Genomic DNA, 19,788 nt, shown 5'->3' on the forward strand with positions numbered 1-19,788 from the left:
TCTAAAGAATATCGTGAGGAATTATTAAACTATTATTTAAGTGTAACGGAAGTTATAATTATTTGGATTAAGATTTCATGGCTATAAGTTCTCATGGGTTGAATTAAGCCTCATAGTGTGTGGTAATTATTAAAATCATTCTAACCACAAAATTGTCTCATGCCATGCCATTACGACACGGGTTATTTCTAGTAACATTAATAAGTAAAGACATTGCCCTGACTAGACAGTACGAAAAATTCTGCTGTTTTAGCACTAACAACCCGTTCGTTTCAAGAGTCCAATTCCTTGAAACGAACGGGACAAATGAACTCTATGGAATTGAGAATTTTAATTCTTAGGAATCCAATTCCCTCCAAAATGATAGATTTCCATTCTATTGGTCCAATGATGCAATGGAATTGGATTCAGGAGTAAAAATAAAGATAATTGAATTACCTCAACAGAACATAATTTTTTTGGATTTGAATCAAATTTCTTGGAATCCAATTCTAAGAATTAAATTACCCCATAATTGAATTCCTAGAATTCTAATTCTCCCAACCAATGGGCTGTAATTAAAATGAATTTTGGAGAGTGGTGCATTCGGCCAGCGCATAGGTCTGTATATAGTGTTCCTGAGAAAAGAAACGATCAATGTGCCGTTTCGCCCAACTCCATGACTGCTAGCAACAGTTTCACAGTGCATCTCAATAGACTCCGATACAACAAACAACTAATGTGTGCACAATTAAATGATATTGACAAGAAATTTGTTCGGATTTATCTGAATTGGGAAGAACAATGAGACTCAAAGCTAAGTCACACTAAGAAAAGTAATTAGGTAATAAGTAACTGAATTTCAAAAAGCTAATTAAATATCATGTCTTTGTTCTTAGAATTATACTCCACCGTTTCTTTTCGTCTTTCTTCGTATAGGAGTGCCCAAGCTAAGTGAACCTAGGCTCCCTACGTAATTCTCTGCTTCACTTGTAAGAGCCCAATCTACATCCAACTCTTTTGACGCTCCGGTTTTTGTGTCACGTAAAACAAAATCCCTTGTATTCTCCGTCAAAATCTCACCGTTTTTAAATTTCCATATGGGGCGATCGCTCAAGCTGAAGCGCTTGCACATGGTAAATTGTTTAGTCCAGGATTCTCCCTTTCCGTAGTTCTGCATCACCCATAAATCAGTGTTGCTCGGAAAACTACAACTCTCATCAACAACTAAACATAGACATTCTCCCAATACTCCAACAACTCCATTTGGGTGTGACATAGCTTCTTCTGGGAACGGTAAATCTGCAAATGTCTCGCCAGCAACATCAAAACACACAATGACTTCAGCAGAAGGTTTTCGGTGGGAGGTACCCAACCAATGAAGAACTCCATTCAAATGCACACCACGGCATCTATTTTTACGAGGAAACGAGTAAAAATCGGTCGAGTATCTTTCCAAGATTTTGATCTTAATGTATAAACTTGAACCCTCCAACATCCTTCATAATCCCCAATAATCACCAACTTGTAATCATCATTAACACGATCATAACCAAATCCATATCTAACATCAAACCACATGGGAGAATTGACACAAAATTTACAATGTTGTAGTGATATTTTCTAATTAACGGGTTCCAAATGCAAAATTTTTTTATGAAGAAGTGTATGACTAAGATAAACACATAAACAAATCAAACCATTACTAGAACCCCAAATCTGAACAGAATCAAATTTATATCTAAACGGGTAAGCCATTTCAACAACTTCATAGTTACTTGATTTTGATAACAATATTGAAGCATGATCTATAAAGCACATTGTCTTCGTTGCGTCAACAAAGATTAGCTTACCTACAGCATTATTAAGATGATATTTGATGAAGATAGGGCTGGATATTATATAACGCCAGAACTTGCAGACACACTTACTACTTAAGATGGATTCCACTGGTTACTTCAGAAAGATATCACTTAGAACCTCTTCTGGTAAGTTTGACATAGCTACGTGCTGCTTCTCCTCTTCTGCTAGGGTTGACATAACTCCGCGTTGCTCCTCTTTTTTGCGTATGGAATTAGGTTTTCCAAGCAGACCGTCCTCGCATATATATATGTGTGTAGTGGTTGGCAAAAATTACTCTTTTTCATGAAGAACCCGCCGCTATACCAAGTTGGATGGTGTGGCTAGCGCTCAACCCTGATGCGTTTAATAGGTTGCATGTACGAGACAATCCAGCAAGAATATCGACATATTTTGTCCAAGTGGCGATGAAACCAAATTGGGGCGGTGGCGCAGTTGGCTAGCGCGTAGGTCTCATAGCTATATATAGAGTGATCCTGAGGTCGAGAGTTCGAGCCTCTCTCGCCCCAATACCTTTTTTTTTTTTTTTTTTTGAGCCTCTCTCGCTAGAACTTGATTTTAAACGTCAATGAATTGGGCCCTGGACTGGAGGTCCTTGTATCAAGTATTCTGCTTTTCTGTGTCCACTCATTCCTGTGGATCTCACTCATTCCTTGCTCACCTAAAACACCCCCCTTTTTAATTACAAAGTCAAAATGAACATTAAACAGCAGCAGCGGCAAAGAATTACATACAGTGAGTGAAACAATATGATCATTTACACCCACATTTCCATTCCTAAAACCCTTGTTTCTTCTTCTCAGTTTATTACTTCCAGAAGCTCCAATCTTTCTCAGTCACAAAAATACACTTCAGACAGATACTTTAATGGTAATTTTTTGTTCTTTTTTAACAGACCCATTATTTTCAGTTAGTGAATTTTATTTGTGTTTTGTTTGATTTGGAAATGGGTTTTTTTCAGTGTCTAATAGAAATGGAGGGCAGAAGAAATTGATTTTCAAAGATTCTAAGAAATGGGGTTCTTCTAATGAGCTTTGTTTTAGAGTGGGTTTCTCAGCTTCTGATGGATTGAGTTTAGATTCTTCAGATGATTCTGATTTTATTAAGAAAAGGTATCTAATTTTCTGCCCTTTTCTGAATTGAATTCGATTCAATTGTTATTGGGGTATTCTGTTAGTTTAGTATGGATACGTGGATTAGAGTGGAATTACATTTTGTTATGGTAATTGTACAGGAAAGTTGTGGATCACATTACATTGCTGAAAGCAAAAGAGGGTTTATCGGACGAAGATGAGAAAGATATGTTAGATCATCTTTACACATCTCAGTATCAGATGGGTGGAATTATTGCAATATCATTAGGTGAGGTCTTAAGTTACCTTTATAATGAGATTCTGCCTTTTGCTTCATGAAAGATTGTTTTATGTGTGTATATTTGGCTAGTTTTCGGAGTGTTTTAAGATTTGAACTTCTGTGAATGACACATAAAGTAATTGTGCATATGTATGTTTTGGAGGAAATTTATTTATTAGATGTCTTATTCAATTCTTTAGGCCGTGTGCGGAATCAGAACCTTGATGGTTATACTCACGCGGTGTACATGCGTTTCCAAGGAAAGGAAGATCTTGCGATGTTTTATGAGAATGCGTTCTACTTGGGGGTTCTTAAGGACCATGTCATGCCTTACTCCCATGTACGCCCTTCCATGTAAACACTCACTTATTCTCTTGTTTATATCTTATTTCAGAATTGAATTGAGGCACCAGTATAAGTTAGCGGTCGTAGTCTTATTTGGAGCCGTTGTTTGCACTTACCATCGATAGCTCTCTTTTAGGAACTGCGTTATGTGGATTACGAAGCTGAAGTAGAAGATGACATTCTGCCCATATTTCGGAAAGGACAGGTTGATTTTCTGATGCATGCTTATCATGAATTTTATTTTATTGTAGTCAATAAGAAGTAACAATTATCACTATAAGTCTTATAACAATAATGCATTGAATTAGGACAGGAGTTCAATTACGGTCTGGAGTTCATGCTTCTAATTTCAGTTGTGGAGAACGAACGTGGTGAGCCCATAGAAGATGCTTTGCTTGCGCATGCAAATTTGGCCAGGGATTTTCCGTCCTTGATTGTACAGTTTACTCAAGGTGTGTTCAGATTAGAAAACTGAAATTTTCCACAGTATATCGCTTTCTGCCTACAGTTGTCTCCTAGGATACAATTGTTACTTCTGATGCACATCCTTATGTAGAGAGTATAAAACTAAAAGGCAGTGATGTATTTCTTGATTCGTCCGTGTGATGCCATACTTGCATCCTTACATTTTTTATTTTCAGGTTCCAATTTCAACCTCAGCAGTAAAGAATACTCACATGCTGTAGTTATACGCTTTCGATCATGTAAGGTTTCTTCACGACTTAACTCCTGACCTCTACATATGTGGTGTTCTGTTCACGCTAACATTTCTAATGCTCTTGCAGCTGAGGCCTTTGAGATGTTTGTGGGCAACTCGGAATACAGAGAGGTAGAAACTTTCTCCCTTGAAAACTTCAAAATTTTAAATTAATGTTTTTTCTGTCTCAGACTCTCAAGTATTGGTGGTTCTGGTTAATTGCACTGCAGTATCGTGTGTACTGTGTGAACTGATGTTTGTAGGAATATTTCTGCATTCCTGATTGTGCATTCACATATATCCGCTTCGCGCATGGGTGTCGAATGATAATTTATTGTTTGCCATATTATTTTTGGATTAGATGGGAATGGGCTCATCTGTTGATAACATATGAGCTGTGGTAGTGTACCACTTTGGGTTGTTATCCGATTTATGTTTCTGATTTCAACATCTGTTCTAAACCTACCATGAGTTTGTCGGTACCATGAATTCTGCTCCATTATTTGACCTTTTCTGGACTCCCCCCTTTCATGACACTGTTGTTCAATTATGAGATAAAACACTTGCGTTATGTTATGAATGCAATAAATTATTGGTATTACAGAGTCTGCAAAGTTGAAAACGAAACAATTGAATTTTCCTAATCTCTTTCAATTTCTGATGCAGATGTGGACCTCAAAATTTGCACCAATTGTACAGAAAACACTGGCAATAGATTTTACTATCGATCCCGTCGGAACTGAACTTATGTAGCTGGATCTGCGTAGCTGGACGGTTAGTGGGTCTCTTTCCTTGCTGACCTACTCGTGGAATATTCCAAAAAAAAAAAAAAAAAATTAGATAGCAAAGGAATATGTACGTGCAGTTTCTTGCAAGGAGATCCACCAAGAGGTTGGTGATTTCTATCTCACAAATTTATAGAATTCGATCTTTATATGCACTGAGAATGTCAATAACAGTGTGTTCTTGCTGGCAAATGTATTACCTGGATTATCATTTGTTTTAAATACAGCAAAATTCATGTCAAATCGTGGTCCATTTATAGTTTCTCTTGTATAGTGCCTTACTTATAAATGTTTGTAAATCAAGCTGTATACATTTCTAAAATAAATAATACATAATTCTGTACATGAGATTTGTCGGTTCCACATAAGATGCATCTATCCTTGATTATTCTATTAGACAATCTTTTCTGCAGGTGTTTCCAATATCTAAAAATCAACCATATTTAGAGGCTTCAACCCTATTCAATCAGATTGCTAGGTTCAACAACATGAAATTTTGATTTATACGTTTTCATAATAACTTAGATTTTTTGGCTTTAGGATAGATTCTATTACAGGGAGATCATTTATGACATCAATACTTCCTAAGTTGCAGTCCTGATGCAGGAGCGTCAACTCCTAGGCTTGCCCCTTCCTAAATGCTGTCAAGCTTGATTGGTTATATTCTTAGGCTCATGATATAGAGTGATTGATTCGGCATCCCCCATCAGACTCCTTTGAGTCCTCTCATTTGGGTCATGCCAGCTAGCATCGATTGGTACTGTCTGTTTCGTACAGGAAGCTCTAGTTCTTACAAAAGAGGAAAACAGACGAAGCTGTAGTTCGGGTGAGAGAGTAAACAAATATGAACAACCCAATTACACAAACTCTTGAAATATAATATTAGAACAGCAGCAAATTCAATTGAAAAACATATTCAACCTACTCAACCATTTCTCTATGTTTATTCTAATCATTGACTTCTAACTATCTACTTGAACTTGCTGGCTTTTTGCTGGAAAAACTTCTCTGCCCCAAGTTTTCGTTTGTCGTATCTTATTCTGCCTTTCTTGATGCATATCTTCTTGTAAGTTGTAAATCTTGCAGAAATGATTGTTTCATAAGAATTGTATGTATTCATTAAGACTGTTTCTGATTAGTACACAAAATTTCATTATAACCCAGACCAAACAAGAACAACTACAGCTATAACTTCTGTATATTAAAAAGACTAATAAATAAATCACATATCAGTATCTCTATATACACACTGAACACACATCTACGGCGAAGAAGTAAACTATAAAACTCTATTACAGAACTTTACAGTATGAAAGCTTGCATTGAAGAAGAGCCATGCCATGGCTTGAATTTTGGAGAGAAGGAAAAGCTCATCAATTATGAAGTGGATTTGGTCCTCCGGGTACCATTCGTCTTGAAACTACATATAGTGGATGGTTGTTGTCGTTCCTTGTATACCTTTTTGCAGGAGAACTTTCCGATAAGCGCCATGAATATCTGTTCAAGTCTTCTATTTGTATGGTTGGTTCTTTTCTGCTCAGTGGTCTATAGCTATAACTGAATGATGGTAGCTGTATTACGACGAGAACGAATAAGAAAGCGAATAACAAGATTGGAGAATTTCGAGTTCTCATGATTATAAAACCATGAAAGAGAGAGGAGAATTGTAGCAGAAGGAAAACTTTGGAATTGTTTCTTGATTCTAAACAAGTGAAGAGTCTATTAATATATGGGTCCAGCAAATACTATTGCAATGTAGACAAGGCCGAGACCACTGGTTTCATTATATGTCCAAAATGTCCAAAATACCCACTCACAAAGGACAGATATTAAGGGTAAATTTGGCAATTTGAAAATTCAAAGGCCATAAGTTTGATTATAGTTGACTTCTCATTAATTGGTTAAATCCTTATACAACTGGATTTAGCACCACACGTAAACTCATTTTGATTAAAATTGATATGAATTCAGTTTGAAACCAGATGTTAGGTTAGGATCTTAAGTAACCGACGAAATATTGGTTCAAGTCATTTAATTTTGCTGTGCCATGAAAGAGTACTCTTTCACGTTGCCGGCATTTATCTTAGCAATCTTAGGTATGGAACTTTGAAATTATTTCTCCTGTCAAATGAGTCTTCGGTTCAACAGTCTGCGTGCTTTCTTAAAACCTTTTCTAGGTAAGTATAATTGTACTGGTGACAACAAGCAAGTCTTTGAAGTACTGGTTAAGGTACCGTGATCCTTGTCATCTGCAACAATTGTTAAATGAGGCATACCGCACTTAGCTTTGTCATCCACAACATGCATTACCCACGTTACCAACCACCATGCAATACCAACCGGGATTAGATGGAGTTTTTATGAACCGTTCGTGTATGCGTATACGTATCTGTAACCTACCGATGTATAAATTTATTCGTATATTCTATCTTCTTAATGGAATTTTCTTGTGTTGATCGAGCAGAAAAGCTGTAGCAACATACCATGACTCCAAAATAAAATCAAACTTAAATTATTGGTGTGTTGTGTTACGTGTACATGTATTTTAATACTCACCTACAACATTTACGAACCCAACAAGAAAAATATTCAGAAAATTTTAGAATAGTTTTCAGAATGTCTGACTTTATGGTTTCAGCAGACATATATATATAAACAATTCTCATAACAATATATACCGCCATTGACAAACATCACGTACATCTTAATTAGGAACCATCACTGATTTAGACTTTTCATTGGTTAATGGTCAAGCTTGTACAAGTCATTAAGAAACCTACGAAAACGAGTCGAAGCGTCCAAGAGCTGACTAATCTTCGAGAAGACCTAAACCGAACTTGTTGCTTATATGGCCTAAATATAACTTTTCTTTAGAATCAAGAAGATTTGGGGAGTTATGAACCTCCACTCTGCTTGTCATCGAATGAAAGTGCGTTTATGGACAGAAACTATGGGTAAGTTTGGCGATACAAAGTTCAAATTAGGCTATGATTATAAGTATAAGTTAGATTATGGAGTAGTAGTTGACTTCTCATTAGTTGGCCTTTTACAACCGGATTTCATACTGTGATCGAGCGTGTATTTATGGTGGAACCACACACGTAACTCATTTCTTGAATTTTTGCATTTATTTTTCTTCTTAAATAGTATGAATTTTCAGTTTGACATAAAAATGGAATCAAAGTGGATGTTAGGTTGAGTTCTTAAGTAGGGTCAAACAGTCAGGAGTTAGGACTTAAAAACTATTTACTGAAACATTAATCAACCGACGAAATATTAGTTTAAGTCATTTTCATGTGCCATGCATGAAACGCTCTTTCGCGTTGCCGGCATACATCTTACGTCTGAAACTTTGAAATTATTTCTCCTGTTTTTATTTCACAAAATTGGTTAAAAAGATCAAAATCAATAATTTCTGGATGAAATGGACAGTTAGATTTTGATACTGTTTAAATGGACAAAAATGTAAAAATATGCAGGATGTAACCAGTTTCATCGTGCCAATTTTCAAATATTTTTTCTTATTTTTAATTTACACAGGATGTATCCAGTTTCATCCTTGCTATTTTTTAAATTTAAGCTAAGATGAATCCAGTTTCATCCTTGCTATTTTTTTTTGACCATTTCACTCAAAGTATTTTTTACTCGTCCATTTGAACCGTGGTTTAAAAATATTTGGACAAATGATCCATTTTTCGTTTTTATTTCTCCTCTTTTTATATCAACAATAAGTCTTCGCCTTCCATTCACCAGTCTGCGTACTTTCTTGAAACTTGTTGGAGACTTTTGTTTAGAGGTAATCAATACAATTACACCGGTGATGACAAGCATGTTTTTGTTGGTGACTTTTTCAGTCTTTTGAGTTCATAAGCAACCTCATGCAGAATAAGAAGATCATCCTTTTCATTTCATTTGCAGCAATATTGCTAATTGAGGCAATCCCTTGTGGCCTTACTAACCCTTGTTGTCATCCACCATAGTATGCACATTACGGCATTACCAACCACAGTGCAATACCAACAAGATTAGATAAAGTTTTTAGGACCCGACTGTGTATGCGTATACGTAGCTATAAAACACAACACTAATAATAGAATAGTGCTTACACGTCAAAATACTACCTAACTGTGTTTAAATTTATACGTGTATTTTAACTCTTAATAGAATTTTCCTCTGTTGGATAATCGAGCAGTGAAGTTATTGAAATATATAGCATAGCTTGCGTGCAGAGGACACAAGTTTTACGCACATAATCATGCACTGAACCACTATTGATTTGACAAAACCACGCAAGAAAATTATATAAAACGTAAATTATTGGTGTACTACCATGTACAAGTATTTTAATACTCATCAACATATAATCAATTCAGAAAAATTTAAAATAGTTTTCAGAGGGTCAGAAAAATTTAAAATAGTTTTCAGAGGGTCTGACTTTATGGTTTAGCAGACATATAATCAGTTCTCATAAGAATACCGCCCATTGACAAACATCACTTAATCCAAATTACGAATCATCACTGATTTAGACTTTTCTTTGGTTAATGGTCAAGCATGTAGAAGTCAATAAGAATCCTATGAAAACGAGTCGATCGAGGGGCTGCCTGAAAACCGAAACTGAACTTGTTTCTCATTGGGCCTAGATCTAACTCACGGACGGACCCAAGAATTCTTCTTGGCTAGGGCGGAGCCTGGTTAGCAATTGGGGTACGGGAAACGTTCGGAACGGAATACGTACGAGTATTATACGGATTTATAAAATTCAAATTCGGTCAAAAATCCGGTCAATGGTTCGTGATTCGGCAGTAATACGAAACGGCATACGTACGTGTATAATTCGTTTTAGACATATGAATTCGGCGTACAAAATTCGGCATATATTAACCTGTTAAAAAGTCATTTTTAATATAATTCCTTCTTAGATACAATAATTTAATAATGACATGAACTATATATATGACAGATGAATTACAATCAACAAATAATATGTATGTTGGTGGTATTGGAATCAGATTCGTGTATGTAAAATTTTAAAAGTTAAAAATATAATAAAGAATGATAATTTAGTGATGATGTGAGCAAAGTATTATACGGGCCGTATGATTCGGTAATTTGTAAATACGCGTATAATTCGTTTTGAGCTGGAAATTCGCGAATCTAAGTAGGGATCCAGTTATACGGCTGATACGTACGGATTCGGTTGATACAGACTGACTTACTAACTAGGGGGCGGAGTATCAAGCGGCCGAAGGTCGTGGAATTTTTTTCTGAACAGTTCACATAACTAGTAGGGAACCACCTAAAAAAAATACTCCCTCCGTCCCAAATTAGTTGAGCCAATTGGTTTTAAATTTTGTCCCACAAATAGATGAGCTATTTCACTAATCAAAGGGATATTTCTAAAACTATCCTTTTAATTGATTATTGTTACTATAAGAAACATATATAATTTGATAGCCATGTTTATATTCGTTATGTAGGTGTTTTAAAATGCTTTTCAACGGTATAAAGTTTACGAAAAACCGTGGTATAGTTTAAGAGATAAATCATTTCTAAGTTTTACAAGTTATTATTCATAAGAGCATACTTGTAAAAAATACTTAAACATACTCCCCTTTTCTCCGTGTCTTAATAATTGTGTAAACTACAAATGACTCAACTAATTTGGGACGGAGGGAGTACTACATAATTGGAGGATATTTCATTCCAACCCATAATCCTCGGTATGAAACTTTAAGTAAAATGCATAACCAAATTAAGGGCTATAATTTATTTTTAATTCTATTTTGCACTAACAAGTAAACTTGGAAGACCATTCTGTTCTAGTTCTAATTCTTCATCGCAATTGTTGGTACGGTTAAATTAAGACCCATGAGTCTATGACTATCAGTTCCTACTTGCCAGAGGGCTTGGTCACTTGGTATTTGTTAGGATTCCATAGGCCATTGCAATTGTGGACTAGAATCCATCTACCTACTGGAATAACTACAAAAATCAAGCAAATATCTATGGTAAAAAAAATTCTTGCAAAATCAAGGGACGGGTTGGAGCCCCAGTTAGCCTCTTCATAGGCCCGTCCCTGATCTAACTTCTGTTAAGAATTGAGAGTTGTGAGCTATATCATCAAGGCTGCCATGCGAGTTATCAAATTTATATAAAACAGAACAGCCCACGCTCCACCGATGACTTTTCGTAAGATTTGGTAACCTTTTTTTTAGTAATCATGTGTACTAGCAGCGTTCACATAAGAAAAAAAAAAGTGGGAATGTTATTTATCCCCTGTATGAATGGGTTTTGCACTATTACCCTTCAAGGGCATTTGTTAAATGGGCTGAATATCCATCAAGAAGTTGATTTTCGTTTTTAACCTCAATTAAATGTGATATTTCTGAATGTTATAGGGTTAGTTTTATTCTGTTTTCTCGGGAGAAATTTTGAGAGAGATAGAGAGAGAAATCCCAGAGCTGAAAACAGGACCAGAGAGTTAAGAGATCAGAATCATCGATTTCTCTCGATTAATTCTGTTTTTTTTAAACATGCAATTTTGAATCTCGTTGAAGATTGCTCGTTCTTCTTTCATTGACATCAAAATCGTTGAAGCGGTTCTAGTAAGATTTGTTTATTCTTCATCGAAATCGGAAAACAGTTGTTTCATAGTAATTGTTCTTCAACTAAGTAGTTGTTTCGAAATCGTTCAACTAAAATCAGAAGTTTTTGCATATTCAAATCATTGAATCTGATGATCTACTTCAGTATTACGAAGCTTGATTCATTATTTGATCTGATTGAATCATTTGTCAAAACTATATCTTGATTTCTAGTCTACAAGCAGTTAAGTCTCGGACTAGGATAAAAATGTAGTTGAGAAACATAAGATCACGACAGTCATCATTGCGTTCTACTGTTTGAAGGCGAAGATCAACCGAAGCTTTTGGAGAACTTCATCAACAAAAGTTAAGTGAAGACTGAACCACCTATATCTCAAGTTATACTCACTTTCTATCATTTGAGACGATGTCGCATAGCTAATTAGACTAGTATGCATAGGCAGGAATTTCGAGTCAAGTTTATCTTGATAATTTCTCGAAATATAATTGCTAAGCTTAATGAACATTTGTTCATACTTGATGAATTTCGGTGAAGGATAATTTATCCTTCGGAATTCGGAAATAGCCTGGAACAGTGATATGTGTCATTTATGTTATTCAGGAATGTTCTGAATCGATTTAGAGGAATATAAAACTACTATTGATTTGGATACAAGACAGTGATATCAGTTTTATTGGGAAAACTGTTATAAGTCTGAACCCGTATTACATGTATTCGTACAAGTAGCGGAGTAGCTTTATACATATCGACTTACAGATTAGTGGAAAAAATATTTTTATATATATCATATGAAAATATGTGTGACTCGTGAACCGGATCGGTATGTATACTCATATGCAAACCATTCTTGAACTGTGATTAACCGGGGGTGAATATCCAAACCGGTACGCAAGCTTAGACAGTTCTGTATTATTGAACTTGGTAGCGTTTCCAAACCGGTACGCAAACCGATTCGGTTCTGTGAGCTCCGCAACCGGCGACTGTCTATGAGTTTCCAAACCGTTACGCAAACCTTAAAAGTTCTGTGAACTTTGGACCTTAGGTTTGGTGGAAATTCTGCAAACTGGTAGGCAAACCTAAAATGTTCTGTGAACTCCGGAACTCGGGTTTGGTTTAAAGTTTCCAAACAAGTATGCGAAGTGTGACTGAACCGACTCGTGAAATACTATGTATTTGTACTCGTACATCTACTAATCATGTCGATTATATGTTCAAGTGTGTTTAAATTATTTCTTCGAGATAATTAACATTTTACTAATTCTCTATAAACACTAGACTTAATTGATCACATGTTTGTGTCTCAGAGTTAATGTCTTATGTGTTCGTGAAAATGCAGATTAAGCTTTTAAGTTCAAACCTTTTGGTTTCAGCTAACCATGATGAACATAGTCTTTGTACACGGTCTATTTTAGATAGAGATATAACTCTAAGATACCATTTCTTGATTGAGTTTAACTCTGGGAGTTGTATTGAGTTTGTACATATAGATTACCGAAGAAAAAAGTGGTGGTGTATTTTGGTACCCCCCGCGTTTTCGCTAACCACGATCTAAACTACCCAGTGGCCTTTCAGTCATCTTTATCACATTCAACGATTCAAAACAATCAACTTCAATCTTGAAATATTTTCTCTCAAACTGCACCAACTTTCTTACTGAAACTGGTTCCAGTCATCATCTTCCTTCTTACTGAAAATGTTCTCTACTTGTTCTTTCCGTTTTTCGGATTTATCAATCTTACAGTACTCATCTCATCATAATCCCCAAATTTGAAAGACTTATGGAAACTAAGTCAACTCAGGGAGGCGCCGATTTGTGAATCCCATCTCTCCTCAAGATTCTTCATTATTCTTCCCTTTTAATGTTCAACCATGTCCACAATGGTATTCGTAAAAAAGTTTTATATGCTAAGCTAACCATGTCCACAATGGTAAATATTAACTTTTTTGTTTAGATCGATAAAAGATTTAGTGTTGGCAGTTATATATGAAATCAATATCGACCAACATTCACGGTATCAACCCTTGGCTGAGACGAATTTCTTAACCTCAACGAGATGAGATTGCAGGTCGAGAAACTCGCTAAGACCACCGAGATTCCACTAAAACAAGTTAGAGAGTTTAGGTGCAATATGGAAATTTCATTAAAAAAATATAATCAAAAATAGCCACAAAAGATTTGATTTTCCATCTGTTGTGCGAAATTTTCAGTCATAGTAGGAAGGGAGGACTCAAGTAAGTTTGAATTGAAACCTCTAATGACTTCGTATATTGTTTAATGAGAGGTAAAAAATTGGAAATAAAGACCTTGAAATTTTACCGAGACAAATCCGTCAAGGTGTTTCGTCCGGGATCGATACCCGAAATTTTACTACACTGGTTGATAGTTTCCTACTTAGATCATTGGTAACATCATATAATTAATAACTTCACCATTATATTACAGTGACATCGGCCAAATCAATTTTTGTAATTCTTTTAAAAATACTTTATACGTATATTTAGCGTATGAGGGTTATTTGATGAGGCATTGCTTGCTAGTCGGCGGTGGCGGTTGCTTCTTAACCCCAAGACAAGGTTCTCGGATTGGATATTCTGAAATTATAGATAATGACACTCGTCCATGGTAACATGTTCCCCTTAAAGGCCTTGACAAATAAAGCTCTCGCATTAAACGGTGATGAAATCCTCGCTTCCTATTGGACTAGAAAGGCCTTTTCTAATGCAGAAGTTATGGTGAGGACACTTGGCATAACTCTATTGGTTATAAGAATTAAAATTTGGTTACAATTTGGATACATCAAATACTTAACTGTCCGTTAGTAACGGCGTTAAAAAAAGTAGGTAAACAATACTTATGTTAGAATTTAAGTTTGAAATATTTAGTTACACCGTGTTTACACCTATGCTTAACTGTACTTTAGTAAGGGTGGACAAAACTCACGTCCAAACTGTTAAATAAATAAATAAATAATAAACATAAAAAAGTGAAACTCTCAAAAAGGAATTCATGTAAAAAAGGAAATCATTGACACGCCAAAAATATGAAATCGGTTAAAATCACTTGGTGCATATATTTATTATCAATAAACAAAGACTTATTTTTGTCTGGGGCGATGACAAGAGAGGAGTGTGGAATTGCTCCGTGTCATCATGTTCTGCGATACAAACACCAAAACTATTGTGCCTCTCATTACAGAACAAGGATATTCTATGTTAATCAACTATCCTTTGATAATCTATATTTATGGAACTAAACAATCCTTTGATAATCTATATACACGGAACTAAACAACATCGAATAGAGCATGCATGATTCTGATTTTTGGACCCAGCAAAGATTTCTCCCATTCGGCCATTATTGAGCTCGGTGTGCCTAAACCATGAACCTTGCCATGGGGATACGATTCTTGACTAATTTAATGGATTATATATGTTGGACTAATTTTCTCGAAGGTATCTGCACGTAAGTAGATCAGCTAGATGCACATCTTTTTACTTAATTACTAAGAGGGAATTTCATGAAGCCCCAGTAACTTTGCAACCCCATTTTAGTCCGGAGCCTAGTTAGTAAGTTCGCGAATCATTCGCGAATTTTTCCGTATCACGAATTTTACCGTCTTATTCGTGTACGTTTGCAACTCCGAACCCAAGTCACGTATTATGTGGCATTCCCGGATTATTCGCGAACCGTTCACGAATTTTACGTATCCCGAATGATACGTCCGCTTAATTCGCCATAAATTCTTTAGCTTTTACTTTTCAAAGACTCCACTTTTTGGGCTTTACTGCCTCCCGAACATACACGACCGAATATTAAAAGTGTTGTAATTTTTATGAAACAAAAACGACTGAAGAGATTTGAAGGTGAAGGTGAGAGAGATCTCAAACTCACTAACCAAGCATCTAAACCACCATACGACGTCCTCTTGGATAACTAATGTTGTATATATTATTAATATCATCATATTAAGTTTATTTTTTCTTTAAATAACTCACACATATGCATAAAAATTGGTCTATGACCTTATAAATACAAATTATTTGTTATATATAGATACCGAATTTTCAGAGCCGAACTCACATTTATAAATCGAATTATACACGTACGTATGCCGTTCCGAATTACTGACGAATCACGTCCCGTTGACCGAATTTTGGACCGAATCTGGATTTTACAAAACCGTATAATACTCGTACGTTTGCCGTTCCGTACGTTTGCCGAATCCCGAATTGCTAACTAGGGTCCGGAGATGCGCTAAAAAAAGTAAAAGTTTCGACAAATTCTTAAAAATATAAAGATCTTCGCTGGAGATTATAACAAAAAAGGCACAGGCAACTATTAATTTTTTTCATTTTTTTTCCTTTTTTTTTTGCTAAAAAGGAATAACAAAAAAGGCACGGAAAACTATCAATTTTCAGCATCGGTTAGAAAAGAAAATAAATAACAAAAAGGCTGGGGCGACTATTAATTCTCATCACCATTTTATTAAGAAGAAAAAGAGTAACAAAAAGACGCGGAAACTATCAATTTGATTATCTAAAGACTTAAAAGGCTAGATAAACAAAGCTCTCACGTTTAACGATGAGGAAACTCTTGCTTCCTATTGACTGAAATAAGTTTTTTTTGGGTAAATGTGTATTTTTAACTTGGTATACGCGGGGTTGGGATCTTTGGTTTTGATAAGGTAAATGTGTATTAGGGAAACCATCTCATCTTAGGGACAGAGCAATTACACTTAGGGACAGAGCAATTACACTTAGAGTATTGTTTTTATTTCTTTAGGGGATTTCCGTAAAAATAAAAGGAAAAAATAAATAAAACTTGCACATATTCTCGACCTATTCAATGTATTTGTCCGGCCACACCAAATCAAAATTTCATCCCCACGGGACGGGGCAGGGGAAGCCGTGCGCACACCAAATCAAAAATACATTGTGAATCCCCGCGCACACCAAGTTAAAAGAAAAAAATAATTAAAATTTGCACATACTCTCCACCTATTTAATGTATTTTCCTCGGCACAACAAATCAAAAATACAACGCCACGGGGCGGGGAAAGGCCCACGCACATCAAAAATGCATTGCCACGAGGCGGGACGAAGCCAACGCACACCAAATCAAAAATGCATGGCACGGGGCGTGGCGAAGCCTCACGCACACCAAATCAAAAACATTGTCACTGGACGGCACGAAGTCCCACATACACCAAGTTAAAAGAAATAATAAATATAATCTGCACGTATTATCCACCTATTTAATGTTTTGCCCCGTCACATTAAATCAAAAATACATCGCCTAGGGCGGGACGAAGCCAAATCAAAAATGCATCACCATGGAGCGGGACAAAGCCCAACACACACCAAATCAAAAATACATTGTCACGGGACAGGACGAATCCCCGTGCATAACAAATTAAAAAGAAAAGAATGTCCGGTGCGTACCACGGGCACAAATCTAGTTTGCTTTTTTTTTTGTTGTTGACTTGTTGTGTTTAAGTTTCCTTTTTTACCTTTCGATTGCCTCTAATTTTTATTTATTTTCTTGCTCGATCTTCTGATTTTTAATTTATATTCACATATGTGGGGTCTTTTAGTTCTGACAACCATGTTCACGGTCTAACAATGTAACGGCTACTCTTCAAAAATAAAATAAAACATGTAACGACTTTTGAGGTCATGACTTTGAACCTTGAGCAGTACTAGATTCACGGAAGTTTGTACTTCCGTTTTTTGGCGAAGGTGTAATAGAGAAGGTGTGCCCCGACACCACTGGTGTTTAGCGGGAGGGGCACTGCTATTTGAGTCCGGGACAAATCGAACTTGAAAACTTCGGTAAACCTAGCATTTTTGTTGAACCTTACTCGTAAGAGAGACCTAGCTTTGTTCCCTTTCGGATAAACTGCCCTGTGCTGCTGTGCAACAGAAAACTTATTTATTCGACGGCAATAAATAGAACACACGTTAATATTCACGCTACACACATCTATGAAGAAGAATAAAACCATGGGAAAACTCTATTATATAAGTTGAAGGGCCAATTATGAAGTTGAAGAGCCATGCCATATAAGTTGAACTCTGGAGCTTTAATGACAGAAAAGCTCCGATCAATTTTGAAGTGGATTTGGTCGAGAGGGTTCCATTCGTCTATAAGTTCCATATAATAGACGGATGCTGTCGTTCCTTTTGTACCTTCTCGTAGGAGAAACTTCCGTTGATAAGCGCCATAAATATGTATTCGACTCTTCTATTTGTATGGTTGGTTCTTTTCTGTTTTGCGTTCTATAGCTATAACTGAAAGAAGGAAGCTCGATTAAGACAAGAACCAGCAGTAAGAGAACAAATGATAAGGTGGGAGAATTTTGAATTATCATGATCTGAAAACCATGAAAAAGAGAGGAGAATTGTAGCAGAAAGAAAACTTGGAATTATTTCATGATTCTAAACAGTGCGAAGTCTGTTAATATACGAGTCCAGCAAAAGCTAGCAAGGCTTCATTGGATGGAAATATTTAATGAAGTTGTGTAATGTTTTTTTCGGTCACATCTCCCAAATTATCCTCTTCTTCTATCCCAATTCCCATGCACATTTTCCGGGATTGGCTGGGGACCTTGGGGTCCCCGTATGGCCGTATGTGGGTTATGCCATGCGGTGGATTTTGAAATTTGTGGGACATATAAGGGCATGTTTGGTACAGTTTTGAAAAACAGTTTTCAAAAATAGTTTTCAAAAATAGTTTTCCACTGTTTTAAAAACATACCCTTTTTTCCTTGTTTTCATTTTCTAAAAATTGTTTGGTAAACTGTTTTTGAAAACAAGGAAAACCAACTAAATCGGATCAAATGTAAAGATTCGTCTAAGAGATAGTGATATTAGCCATGACTCACTTGCAGTCATTCCCCATCTCTTACTTTGTTCTGAAAAGAAGAAAAGAATAAAGAAAAGAAAAAAAGAGAAAACACAGAAAACAATAATTTGTTGTTTTCATTTTTTTGTTTTTAAAAACAGAAAACAGATAGAAAACATTTTCTAAAAATCTCCTTACCAAACGCGTTTTCTCCTGTTTTCTGTTTTTTCTGTTTTTAAAAACAGAAAACTGTTTTTGAAAACTATACCAAACAGGACCTAAGGTCGCAGTGACACATTTCGCGTTACCTTGTTTTTAGACCAAATTTACTTTACAACGGTATTTTTTGATTTAGAGTAAGAGCAGTGCTATCCCGCGTAGCTGTGCAAAGTTAAATAAGCAAGCGGCTTAGTAGCCGCACGATCATTCCACTAACCGTTGGATTAAAGTTATTAAAAATTAGATACAACTGACAAATTTACTTTATTCAAAATTGGTCCTTTTAAGAAAACTCATTTGATAATTGGGTCAGTGTCCTTTTTCTTTATCAATCTAGATTCTAGTTAGTTCCCGATCAGTGTTTTTAACTCATTCCTCTATCTACTTAGATTTTGTTGACAAAGAACTAACAGTAGATTTCAATGAGTTATGAGTGTGTACTGCAAGAACAAATCAGTTCAATTAATCGAGAGAAAAAATTGGAGAAAAATTACATGAATATTACTTAAACTATGAAAAAATTTGAGCTAATGGAGAAATATCTAAATCAGGTCAAAATTTTGATATTTGATGGTTTCTTAAGAGCTCAAACGGGTTTGTAAAACACAATTTGCTGATATTGAATATGTAGGATCAGAATTTCGCGATAACGATACGCTCGCGAAATTCTTAACAACGCATTATAAAAATGTCGCAGAGCACTTTGAGAAAACGACACAATAGGTGATATTAGCTTAAACATAAGAAAAATGTAATAACTTTGCGAAGATTAGAAGATCTGCGAAATTAACATTTGTAAGCTTGCGGTATCATCGCAAGTCAGATCCAAAATTAGGGGAAATCTTAGTTGTATATGAGCTGTCATCCACTAGGTAGCATCCTATATAAAGAGAAAAGTAGGAGAGAGAAAATGAACTTGTATTATTATTATTATCTTCTTATTCTTACCCAAAAACCAGAGAGAGGGAGAGAGCTCCAAATACTCATTAACGGAGTCTCAATGTAATTCATATGTAATTCAATGATCATAGTGAAACCTAACCCTGTGGATGTAGATCAAATTGATCGAACCACGTAAATCTTGTGTCTTATTTTCT

General features: G+C 35.7%; 1 protein-coding gene and 1 non-coding gene across 2 annotated transcripts; both read left to right on the plus strand.

Moving 5' to 3' along the window:
- Positions 1-2,259: 2,259 nt before the first annotated feature.
- TRNAM-CAU lies at positions 2,260-2,348 on the plus strand. Its single transcript is given in 2 exon segments — positions 2,260-2,297; positions 2,313-2,348. It is a non-coding gene; the product is annotated as a tRNA-Met (tRNA).
- A 162-nt stretch (positions 2,349-2,510) lies between these two features.
- On the plus strand, positions 2,511-5,362 carry LOC113274894. The gene is made up of 9 exons (XM_026524312.1): positions 2,511-2,709; positions 2,801-2,951; positions 3,074-3,201; positions 3,393-3,532; positions 3,674-3,742; positions 3,851-3,989; positions 4,179-4,241; positions 4,323-4,366; positions 4,901-5,362. Exons 1-9 carry the CDS (start codon positions 2,589-2,591, stop codon positions 4,985-4,987), a joined length of 942 nt encoding a protein of 313 aa, XP_026380097.1. The 5' UTR covers positions 2,511-2,588; the 3' UTR covers positions 4,988-5,362.
- The last annotated feature ends 14,426 nt before the right edge of the window (positions 5,363-19,788 follow it).

Source organism: Papaver somniferum, chromosome 4, assembly GCF_003573695.1.
Source record: "Papaver somniferum cultivar HN1 chromosome 4, ASM357369v1, whole genome shotgun sequence".
Lineage (NCBI taxonomy): Eukaryota > Viridiplantae > Streptophyta > Magnoliopsida > Ranunculales > Papaveraceae > Papaver > Papaver somniferum.

Excerpts from the sequence above, each read along its gene's own strand:
- LOC113274894 (XM_026524312.1), top strand. The coding sequence starts at position 2,589 with ATGATCATTTACACCCACATTTCCATTCCTAAAACCCTTGTTTCTTCT. Across the intron at positions 2,710-2,800 it reads TTCAGACAGATACTTTAATG|TGTCTAATAGAAATGGAGGG; the intron begins GTAATTTTTTGT and ends GGTTTTTTTCAG. Across the intron at positions 3,202-3,392 it reads AATTATTGCAATATCATTAG|GCCGTGTGCGGAATCAGAAC; the intron begins GTGAGGTCTTAA and ends TCAATTCTTTAG.